Here is a 12,500-nt window from a genome sequence, read left to right on the forward strand (position 1 = left end):
CGACGACGACGCTGAAGGTTGCTGTTGCATGAGGAGCACACCACACACGCGCACAGCACGTATAGAACACGTAGTGGCGCGGAATGAATGACGTCGATTCGCTTCATCAGAGCACCGAGCGCGCCTCGATAAATTCAAGGATTTTTGAGTCGAGGGTAAAAACCAAGGCACTTCGATTGGTGGCGGTGAGGGAAAGGGGTTTATTGGCATGACGAACGGGGTAACGATGATGCCCCAGCGGTACGGACGGTCGGGTTGGCGGTCTCTTATTAGTTCGTTATTATTGCAATTAAGATAGGAGAAGGAAGGAGTGCGCGAACGTCCAGCCTGGAGTTAGCTATTGCTTCGTCAACTAGGTTAATGAAGAAGAGGAAGAAAGCCAGACAGACACTCGATGGCTTCGACCACCTCCTATGTGGACAGGTGCTAAAGTACCCCAACCCTGACGACTCTCTTCAACGGTTCGGAGCGTTCCTTGCGGTGTCATGTTATCGCAGACTTAACGTAGGTTTATACCTTAGAGCTATCGGCTATAGGGTGCAATAGTTTACCTTTCCTTTAGCTGGAACGTACCACTCCGTCTTCAAGACGGAGGTCGGTTGTGTGGTTAGAGAATGTAGAAAATAGGCATGCGAAAACATGTAAACTATGATACACATATAAACAGACACACACCGGGATGCTATACGTTTAAGAATGATTTGAAATATGAAGATTATGGGATGAGAATGTCAGTACAATGTTAGTCGTGTTCATGTTCTTCACAGTTCTTACCACAGTTCAAACTGCATAATAGTTTGACAATAAACAAGTAAAAGATGCTGGATAACTTATAAAACAAAAACATTTAAAAATGACTTTAAAATATCTTAAATTTTTTAAGACTAAATCTCTCTAAACAATAGGTCATTGGTCACAATCCGCTGATTACTATGTTCACTTGACCAACCGTCTAAACACAAATTATAACAAATCGATTGGACATGTCATCGAGCGATTTGCTTACTCTGGCAGAGTTCGCATACCCCTTCTGAGGGCGCTCTGCTCTACTTATATATATAGCAAATCACATTTATATACGTCCAATCAGTACAAGAATCGGGCGCAAGAACATGTTGGAAATCTAGAGAATCTCCTTCTCACAACACTTGTGTCAAGCCAGTTTGCAAGGCATCAGAGCCGAGGAGCGCGGACACGGACGTGCGTACACTACACCGTAAGCCCTTCAGCCCGTCAACCGCATGACCGTGGACCGAAATGTAAAAGATTAGGCAACCTGCCAACCGTGGCATTTGCTCTCGTCCTCCTCCTTCTCCTTCTCCTGCCTCTCCTACCTCTCCTACCTCCTACTGCAGGGTATCATTTTGCAGGTTTTTTGGCACCCGTCGCTGGACTTGTCCACGGTATTCACGCCACAAACACATTGGAATGCTTGTCGCAAAAATCACGGTTGGAAAAAGGAATCCAACCAAAAACGGTTGACTCGCACACGAGCGGGCGCGTTCGGTCGGAGGGGGAGGGGGGGGGGGGGTTCAATTGCGCTCGATACTTTTTGTTAATGCGAGCTACTCTCGTATGTTAAGCAGATTATGGGGATTTTTTTTTCTCGGTTAGTTCGGGGAACAATGTTACGTACCAGGCGGTCGCGCGTGTAGAGCGCTCTGAGCGCTTTGGGGTTCTCTAACCTCATTAGTATCACCACCCGCAATCCGCAACCCCGAAATTAGGGGGCTTGACATTTGTTAGGTTATGTAGCCAGATAGTTGGGTTAAGGAACGAAATGGAAACGCAAGGCATGCATTATCGTAAAACAGAGAGGGGGAAAAAATAACAAAACATAACACTAGTCCAGTAACAATTGAAACAAGAAAACACGATACTACCTTGAACTGACCGTCGGCTGTACGGTTGTCATCCTTCAGCGGGGCCACCGTGGCCACACGGTACGAGTCCGTCCGACCGGTCTGATGAGCCATGATGATGTCGAGTCGTTGTGAATGGATGTGTGAGGCGGGAGGGTTGGTCGTGGTGGTTTTATCGTCGGAATTGATGCGATCCGGAAGGGACCGATTTTCGGTTACAGAGATTTTTTTTTTTTTTTGGATTTGATTTCGTTTCGGGTTTGCGTGACCAGTCACGGTGTGGCCGATGATTTGATGATATGATTCCGATTGTCCGTTGTCGTGTGTGTGTGTATGTAATGATATTCGTTTGTACGAGAGCGCGGTAATCAAACGAAAACCGAAGCCAAAGAATAGATACGCGTATAAAATACACACACGCACAGACACGCAATAGGAAAATGAGGGGAAAAAAATGAAACACGAAGTTTTTTTTGACAAAACGGATGTGACAAGAAGCACATAATGGCACAAAGGTCAAAATGCAATAACGGAACACACAATCACACGGACAGGCAGGAACACACGCGGTTGCCGGGACAGAAAAGGGAAGTGCAGGAATAAACAACGAAAAAGCGAAATAAAAATAGAAAAAAAAACAAACAAAACAAAACAAAACAAAACACAATTAGCATGGTATGTAATAATGGGACAAAAAAACGCAACGAGATGCATGCAACAAACCACATTCGCAATCGCAGAGAGAGCCTTTTCGCGGATTGGACGCGCGCAGTGTTGTTACTGTTACTGTAGCTGAAAACGAAGATCTGATTTTCGAAGAATTTACGAATTAACAAACAAACGAACGAACAAACGTACGAACGATCTTATGTTTCTTAAGGCTGAAAAGAATGTCGCATATTTTATGCTGCACAGAACCACACCTTTCCTCGTGAGCCAGCAGCAGCAGCAGCAGAAGCAGTGGAGCCACCAAGACGGAGGAAAACGTGTTCCAATAAATAGAAATCAATACGGGAAAAGCTCTGGCTTGCGTGTGGGGGAGGTCACACCAATACACACAAACACACACACAAACACACACACACACGCCTACGAAAAGGCTTGGAGCGAAGCACGCATCACGAAGCAGTGCTCGCTGCTTGCCGTAAGCAATGGGGACAACTTTGACGAGTGTGCTCCACTTTTCAGCAGCTCCTCGTGTGTGTTTGTGTGTGTGTGTCTGTTTTGGGTGTCCCCAGATGTCCCCCCACAAACGAGAGAGAGAGAGAGGATCGCAAAAGATGGAGAGCAAATGCAGAGTACCGTCGCCGCTGGTGGCCGTTGCGGAAAAGCGCGCCCAACACACCAACGACGTCGTGTTCTGCCCCTCCACCCCGCCGTCCGTTCGTGTGAGCGGGCATGCGCAGTCCGGGATTTTCCGTATTATTATATAATCGTGGGAGACAGCAGATTTTCGAGCCGCGTTTTTCCATGCTCGCAGCACGGTATCCGGGAGCGAACCCGTAATGGTTGAGAGCATGGAGGATCCGCCACCGAGTGGCTGGCTAGCTGGCTTAGCGGTGACCTTTGGCAGTGCGGATTCCCCCAGAAGCCAGCAGTTCCACCAAGGCCTAAAGTGTGTCTTGAGAACCCAGGAACATACCGTGGCTTTCTCTCTCTATCTCGTTCCTTCTCTCCCTGTCTCTCTGACGTTACATAACGAGCAGCTAGAGGAGTAGTGCTCCCCAGCATCGAATGGCCGCCACCGGGAATGGACACGTGCTCATCGTGTCGTGTACACATGAGGTGTGATTGATATTTGCATCGGATTCTCGTTCAAGCAGCCGTGATATGATCGTACAGCGTGATTGAGTGGCTTTAGCTTAAGGTCAGTGTCTTGTCGCGGCACTCGAGGTATTAGCATCCCCAAATGTTCTAAGTTCGACCGCTAGAGATCGTAAAACGCAACAAAAACAAACTCATCACCACCACAGCGACGGGTAAATTCTCCCCCCCCCCCCCCACGGTTGGCACGGTGCCCGCCCATCCTCCCCTATCCCCCTAATACCCGAGGGTCAGCGTCAGCAGCAGCACTCGCACCGCTGCTAGGCCCCCGGGTAAATCCGGCGCGGCGCGGCCACACAAAAATGTGTTTGTCATTTTCCTTTCTGCTAATAATAAACAACTTCTTCTCGCGACCAGACGCCATTGCATTGCCACACACACCGCGATTGCCCCAAACGGGGCCAGAGATCGCCTCGATCAGTCATTTTTTGTAATCATTTTCTCTTCCCTCGAAAAAAACGACGCGAATGGAGGCGCCCGGTATTTCTTCTTGGTAGTGAGACGCGAACGCGTAACGCGCACGCTGATTTTCTAGACAAATGAGTAATGCGTACCCCCCCAGCCCCGCAGCACGCAGACCTCGGCGCATAATGTTGATTTCGAGTTCGAGTGTAAGTTATGCGTTGCTGACGCTGACGGCGGGACACACGTGCAAGTAGCCAGAATTTGCCATTTCTCGCGATCGAGTAACGCGTGTTCCAGGGGGTTAGAGGCTAGTCGTACCCGCCGCTTACGTCAACAAACAAACATGCACCGGGAACAGTGACAGTGAATCAACAGCCGCCTCTCTTCGCGTCATGATTGTAGCGTTGTGGTTCAAGAATTTATGATCTGATTCACGCCCGGAACGCGCGCTCGCACGACGCCTTTCCGCGTCCGATAAGCTCGGCGTTGCTGTCTCGAGTCAGCAAAAAATGTTTCATTTTTACTGACGAGTTCTCCCGTCTGTCAGAGCGACACAGCAGTCCAGGCAGGCAGGCGCTCGCGATGAGAATTGAGATTGTGGGACACGAAAAGTACGGGCACGCTATCACCAGGCGCGATCGGTCGCGCACGAGTTCATCTCCTGTAAGATGTGCCTTCACGACTGTTCTTCTCTGAAGCACGTCGGTAGTGCACGGTCCGATTACAAAAACTACCCCACCTTCTAAAGGGCTCCAGACTAGCCGCGGATCGTTCTCTGTTTACATTTCCTGCTAGTGGTGCTGGTGCTGCTAGCGATCGGACGATCCGAACCGGCGCTTCAAGTCCGAGGCTGAAGTGAAGATCAATCTGCGCGTGTACTCCCCATTCGCTTTCGCTGATTATTTACATTTGCATTTATATGTTTTAAGCGGCCAGTCCGTTTCGGTCGCTCTCGAAAGATTGCTCCACATTTTTATGTGTGAGTTTGCAATGAACGTCGAGACTCGCAAGAGAAGTGATAAATACCCGGAGTCAGTAATGATCAACATTAACAACACACCCCACCCCCCGACTGGCACCAGCGTGATGGATCAATTGATCGAAAGAGGAAGGGCAAGTGAGCTCGAAACCAGCAGAATACCGTGGCCGTTGGTCTCGTGGATCTACCAGCTCCGGATCAAATAAATGTCGAGCATGAAAGAGAGAGAGCGAAGCACACACGCGCGCTTGTACCAACTTCGCAATCCATCCAGCTGTTTATTTATGTGCAACGGTACGAACTGTGGCGGCTGCCGGCTTCCCGGTTCGCCACCAACTCCGACGACGATCTCCAGCGATCTCCAAACATAAACAAGAGGCCACTTACGGCCTCGCCACACCGAGCGCTCGGCCGCACAACGCGGCTTAGCAACGTTCTGACATGCGGGCTGGGAAAGTACTGTGCAACTCAGACACAAAACGAAAAAAAAAGAAGCCAACTAACGCTGATAAGCCTGCGCGAGAGAAGTCGGCGGACGGCTCAACATGATTCAGATTGTAATGAAGCGAACGGGTGGTGAGCGTCGGTGTACTTGCCACACTTGCCACAATAGTCGAGCGAGAACGAGAACGGACGTCGTGCGGTATCTTGCTGATCTCGTCGCCCGAGAAGGAACCCGTTCCTGGGTTAGTTTCGTCGGACTAAGATCGGATGTCTAGTGACGGGATTTCCTCCAACAAGGGTTTTTTTTGCTTCTTCTGCTGACTCAATCATTGATAGCGGCCGCCATAACACAGCTACAACAGCGTACGTGCCCCTCACGTACGTACGTGAACGATATGAACGAGGAGACTGATTGATCGCGCTATTTTTGCCAAATGGCGACGACTCCAACTCCTTCCCCCCTCCTCCAAGTGTATTGACCCAATTGCTGCTCTTGAAATTTGATAGTCGAGTGCTTCCACTCCAGGCCTGGCGGCGAGCGAGGCGACTCTTTTGCGGGGAGGGGGGGGCTAAAAGGCACTTCCGGCGAACCGAGAGCGCTGATTTCCGGTCCATTTTGGACACTGCGCTGCCATTAGGTGGTGGCGTGAAGGCGAGGAAGAGCAGCTTGTGTCAATATTGGATCACTTCTCCCACGCAAAGGATACACAGGCCCAAGCACCGTTTTGTGGAGTCTCCTCCCACCTCCCGCTCTGGTGGGTGGGATTGGATTTGACCTGTAGCCCTCGAGCGCCTCGTACCCCCTCACGTTTCACTCTGCTGCTGCTGCTGCCGCACCACCCCATCGGCAAGCAGCGACGAAGCAAACAGCGAAGATGGCGTCCTTTATTTGCATCTGTCACTCCGGGGCATCGTTAAAGCATCGCCCCGAGCAGCGGGAGAACCGTAAAACTCGCCCACCTCAACACCTCCCGCGGGTACACACCACGGGAACGTGAACGTGACAGAGCAGGAATATGATAAACGATCTGAACGTTCTCCGTGTCGTTGTCGTCGTGCTGGTTTTGGTTGGTTGGTTGGTACACACTCCATCGATTTTCTTCTTTTTTGTGTATACGTAGTCGCCTCTCCCGGTACAGGTTGCAGCAACGACAACGGAGAAGAAGAAAAAAAATCCGAAAGAGGATGAAAATGTTGTTTATTAGCCATTTAGTAGACACCTGCGAAGCAGTTGCCAGCCAACCAGTCAACCATTCAAGCCAGTGATGGAGGTGGTGGGGGGTGGTTATCTCTCCCAGGTTGCTCACAGCAACGAGAACTTTTGCTCCATCCCTCCCTCCCTTGGGGAGGGAGAGTGATACGTTCTTCGTAAGACGACATTCCGTGGCGGATTCCTTAAATTGTCGCGCACTGCCTTTGCTCCGAACGTTATGCGCCCAAGGACCAATCCCTTTGGTCACTCGAAGTCGCTCTACAGAGCTATAGAGCTCGCTGGCTCAATGGCAAGCGCCGCCCCTGAGACCGATCATCACAGAAGTGCACAATTACCAAGTACTGCCACACCAGCCAAACGCGCTCGTTGGAATTTGAATAAACATGAGCCGCTGGAGGGTGGTGGTAGGGTAGGTGTAGCCAGCGGAGGCCGTCACCTAATCTCGGTAAACGAGTTTGCAAACCCCCTACTCAGGCTCCAGTGACTCCAACCGGAGCGGCGGCTGCGGAGAGGGTGGAATCATGGGCAAGGTGAACCACCGGCGCGACCACGCTAACGAGAACGCGCTCATACCAGTTAACCCCAACACACACCCTAATGTCGATCAAGATCAGATCGATCGACGATCGGAGAGACAGAGCAGCGTGGATGATGAGAATCGATATAATACACATTAGCATTGAGCAGCATACTGAGCCCCCCCCCGCGCTGTGTATTGGTGTGCATTGGTACTGTACTGTACAGCACCACACCACCGCAGTAACTGGCCTTAATGTGCGCAAGTGGCGTTGCTGCTGCTGTTGTCCGTCAAACACATTCCAGCCGCGCACCCGATTTGACGGCGACTTCTCGCCATCGCCGACGGCCGTCTGATGGGCAACACATGGGCAAAGTAAAGGGACAGACAAAGGGAGGGAGAGAGAGAAAGAGAGCTGAAAGGCGTTTGAAGGCTAAGGGATTTTATGAAGTCGTTAAAACACGTACTGATGCTGCCGCGTATGGCAGTAAATCTCGGGGAAATTCCTTTCAACTTTTCTAACAAAACAATCTCCCTCAAAAGTCCCACACGGCACGTCATTTCGACGACGACGACGACGACGACGACGAGAGAGTTAGTACAAGTGTATGGACACACTTGTTTAGAGATGATATTTCTTCGTTTACGATGTTTGTGACAAGGCAAGTAACAGCACATACAAAGTGTTTTAATGTATTCCTCGAGTTAGAGCACTCGGTCGTAACATATTTTTCAGTAACACATGATAAACAGAAGGTAAGAGAGAGAGAGATCGTTCATCGATCGCGAAATCATGGTCACACAATCTTGTGTGAAACTCATGGTGCATTAGCAAACAATCGAGCACAATTCGCTCCGTGTCCATCGCCATGGTGGTACGCGCGAAGTTCAATCAACCAATCAGGGCAACATCATGCCGTCCCATCATTCCGCGCTCGTTCGCGGCGATCATCGCGCCGCCCGGGATGGTGCGCTGTTTGATTGATTTATGCCCTGGCTGACCTGCACCATACGGTCGGTGGTGTGAGCACACCACGACATGATGTTTATGGATACAAATTCATCCATTTGCCGTCGGTCTATGCCTCGATCGTGCGCACGCCGGCGGCAGTATAATTTATGTGCAAAACATGCTCTGATCGGAGCGCGGCAAACAGCTGACTTTTTGCGCACATTCCGACTCCTGAGCCGTGAGCCCCTGGCGGAGAGACCCATTTCAATTGATATTCGAATTCAATGAATCCGCCTTTTTACTGCGAGTGTAGTGGTGTTGCGGTCGGCTCAAGGCCGATGATCATGGCGAGATCGGAAGCGCGCTTTTGGAGCTCATGCTGAAGTATCACTTCAAGTGTCCGCAATTACATAACAAACATGTACCATGTGAGAGTTCAGGGTCACGGAATCGGTCATCACGACGGATCACGATCCAATCCAATTCACTAAAATCGAAAGAGGAAATAGTAAAAAAAAATATATCCCAATACAACAGCGAGGTTGTTACCGGAGCGGACAGGTAGGCAAGTTTAGCCAACAATTACCGGAAGAGCAACCATTTCCGATGAGCTGCAGAACAGCTCATAGCGGCCTGTGCTGTTACCATGTTGCGAATACAAATAGACCGTCGTCTTTGAGCTACTAATTAACAGGAAAGGAAGAGAGAGAGAGAGAGACAGCCCGCAGCAGAATGTGTAGCAGCGCCTCGCCTCGATCGAGAAAAATTGACGCAAAATTATGCAATCACATGTCGCGGAAGTAGTCACATCACATCGCGGCGCGCGGCTGTAATCGATTTTACAATCATGCTTTACCCACCCCTCACCTCAACGCCCAGCTTGTGCCCGGTGCGCTGGTACAATGGAATGAAACGGAGCACGGTGCCATTGGGTGCCTTTTCTCGTCGCCGGAAATTCGTCATTCGACTCGTGGTGTGCTACCACACCATTTGCAGCAATTATGTAACGTTCTAGGGATAAGGGGGATTTTGTTGTAGACAAGTATCCCCTCTTCATTTCAGCCATTCATTGGTTTGTTCGTTCGTTCGTTCGTTTTGTTATGATTTACAGTTGAATTGTTGTCTAAACAGTTGATTTTCTAGATAAAAGTTCTGCTCCTGATTCTGGTTTCCCGGCGATCCTTACAATAATGGAGGACGAAAAGGCTCTCCTGCGTCGATGCATAGCATCACTACGGTGCGCACACAATAACCTACCTGAGGCATTTTCTGTCAGTGCCTTGACGCCTTGACTAGTAGTAGTGTCTTCTCAATTACAAAGGCCAGAAACTATGAGGGATTACACCGTCTGTCTTACGACCAGGCTCTGCCCGGTCCCACGAACCAGTCACACACTGTGCTGACTCTTTCAAGAGCCTAGATTATCGAAGAAGAGTGTTTGTGAATTAAAGAAGCATCGGGAACATTTCCAATAGGCATCATATTAAGTTGTCCAACGTTGTCCTTAGTATCTCAGTATAATGTCGACTACCACGACTTTGACAGCGATCGAAATAGTTGCGCAACGCAACCTCTTTTTTTCCTGACCGCTCCCCTCCACCTCCGTTTTTCCACCCAAGTCCCTCCGCGGCGTCATCGTCGACCGTGGAAAGAGCAAACCGTTAGCCCTGCTCCTGCTGCTGCTGCTCCTGCTCCTGCTCCTGTAGAGTGCGCCATCAGGAGAGACAGTCACTGTGGCCAGAGAGCGTGTGTCCGAATCCGAGCACGGTGAGCGAGCGCAAAAGAGAGTGACGTGAGTGCCCCAGGCCACGAGAAATAGATTGATTTTCTTGGAATCAAAAGAACAAGAAGAAGAAGAAGAGGAAGAAGCAGAAAGCTTCCTTCCCTACGGTCCTGCGATCGACTCAGCCCTTACACAGGACACGACGTGCCTTCGAAGGTAGCACTCTCATTACGCCCTCTCAGGGTCGCTCGTTCGCTCATTTCACCCCTTTCGATGCAGGTACGGCAGAGCGGAGAGGAAAATTGGATTTTTCCGATCACATCACACCAACAAGAAGCGGCGTTGGCGGCGTTGCTCGAAGAAATTACGAATCCCCTTCTGGCGGACGAAAGCAAGGAAGGAAACACGATCTCTTTGCTTGAAGCGAGGAGAAGCACATGCTCCTCGCGAACCGGAAAACCTGTCACAGCGCCAGCGAACCAGACACGACAGCACACATTGCCCATCGGCACGGCACACCAGATTGCTGTACGGTGGTCGTGGCCCAAAGGCGGGACGGACCAACATACAAAACAGTGCCGAGAACGCACCATATGAGCGCGCGATACTTCTTACTGGCGGCGCTCGTGGGTTTATTTTAATAAAAACGCCCAAAAATAAATTTTCCACACCCTCTTCCTCCCCCCCCCCACTTCATCCATCCATTTTGCGGGGATTGTGGGTTGATTTTCCTTTCATCCTTCCTTCCTTCTCTCGTGTGTCCTGCTGCTTTTGCCATTCGCGCCATTCGACCGAAAAGAGAGATCACTCTCGTTCACACGCCGGAAAGGCCAGATGATGACGAAGGGGTGGGTGGGATTCAAACCCTTCTTTTCGAAATATTTAATTCGTTACCGCCGCCTCCCCGAGCCCTTCCCCCATCTAGACGAAACCGGGATGGAGCGAGAGGGTGGTGATGCAAGTAATTCTTAGATTCCATTTTTTACACAACATACGGTTGTACTTGCGGTTAGAAGGGGGGTGTGTTGGTAGAGGTTGTTTGGGGTGAGGGTGGAACGCACCCCAACGCACTCTTTTTACCAACCACCTTCGGGGATGTGATCGCGTGTGATCGCGTTCGGTGGTAGGGGGGTTGCTTACCTCCCTTCAATTTTCACCCACCCCCTTCAAACACAACCCCTAAGCCGTACGATTACCGAGACCGACCGAGACGGTCGGATGTCCTTCCGGTGCTAATGCTGAACACTGGTAGTAGTAGTAGCAGCAGCAGCAGCAGCTGCTGCTCGATGAGCAGGTAGTAACGGTAGTAGTAGTAGTAGTGGATAATATAACCTCCATAACGACTGTTGAAGCAGGTAGTGGTGGTAGTTGCGTGCGACTTAGTTGCAGATGTTGTTTGCCGTGTGGCCCGTTCGCTGGTGTGTAAGTAGTTACGTGCTGGTGTAGGTGGCGCGACCATAACGTGATCCGTTTGCTGATGCAGTTGAAAACCCGAAAAGTTCCTTTTCCATCGCTACTCTCTTCCTTTTCCTCTCTCCTTTCTCTCTCTCTCTCTTTCTCACATCCGCTTGGTGTATGTTTTTCTCCTTCTAGATTGCTCGCTCTCTCTCATTCTTTCTTTTACTTTTGCTCTCAGTACGTCAATAGTCCTACTACTACTGCTGCTGCTGCTGCTTGTACTTCGGTGAGCTCCTGCTCTCCTCCTCCTCTATTGCTGTGCTTGCTCTATTGCTCTGTCGGACTTTTCCAAACCTTCAACAACCAGAGAAGGATTTGTTTCGACCAGGAACAATCGCATCATTGACAGGCGTGCGCCGTACAGTGAAAAGGGGAAGTCGGAACGGAACTTCTGGCTCGGAAAACTCGCTACCAAGGACGCTACTATGCCTTCCTAGTAACCGAGAGAGATCGTCACTGGTTCATTTCCTTCGATAAATTGAAGCAATTTCCACGCAACAATTCCGCCCAAGCGTGTCCACGTGCGCACACACACACACACGCACACACACTAAGACACAAACACGCACGCGTCACAGACACCCTCTCTCCATAGTCCGTTGCGTTCACACACTGCGGAATCGCTACATAACCGAACCGAAGGGGGCACTCATATATATATCGTTTGTGACCTTCAAACCTCTTACACCTTGGAAAACGGAACGTGTGCGCGTCTGTTGGTTCGCCAAACCACCAGCTAGCTAGCCAGCCAGCTAGCCAGCCGGCCAACCAGCCAGACGTCGAACGGTTTTTTGGGGCCACCCGTGTCTGAATGCTAATTTTACACTTCGAGAAGTCGCACACGGTCGCGACTTCGCGGGGTCCATTTCGCGCGCCGTCACATTAAAAAAGTTCCAATATTTCACACGCACGACACGGCACGGCACGGTACGGTATGGTATGGTATGGTGTATGGGGGCACGCATAGGCACCGCATGATCGTCACCACAAATGTGCTTCGCGCGCACGCATTAGTGAGGAAAATTACGCGCCCCCCTTTCGCTGCGTTGGGGAGGAATTGCGTCTAAATTGGGGCAAAACGGGTACCTGGGGGCGGAGGTTTCCTGGGAGAGGGATGCAAGCC

General features: G+C 50.5%; 1 protein-coding gene across 9 annotated transcripts in view; it reads right to left on the bottom strand.

Moving 5' to 3' along the window:
• LOC125951107 (sodium/potassium-transporting ATPase subunit alpha) overlaps positions 1 to 12,500 on the bottom strand; it is a 63,272-nt gene that overhangs the window by 20,400 nt on the left and 30,372 nt on the right. For 4 of the 9 annotated variants that reach the window (XM_049679688.1, XM_049679695.1, XM_049679687.1 and 1 more), the window contains exon 2: positions 1,884 to 1,964. The exons of 3 other annotated variants lie outside the window; for them this stretch is intronic. In XM_049679688.1, the coding sequence (XP_049535645.1) occupies positions 1,884 to 1,964 (81 nt within the window). Of the gene's footprint in view, positions 1 to 1,883; positions 1,965 to 9,453; positions 9,613 to 12,463 lie in introns of all 9 variants that reach the window. 2 more of the 9 variants (XM_049679689.1, XM_049679694.1) reach the window with 2 other exon arrangements.

This window comes from Anopheles darlingi, chromosome 2 (genome assembly GCF_943734745.1).
Source record: "Anopheles darlingi chromosome 2, idAnoDarlMG_H_01, whole genome shotgun sequence".
Classification (NCBI taxonomy): domain Eukaryota; kingdom Metazoa; phylum Arthropoda; class Insecta; order Diptera; family Culicidae; genus Anopheles; species Anopheles darlingi.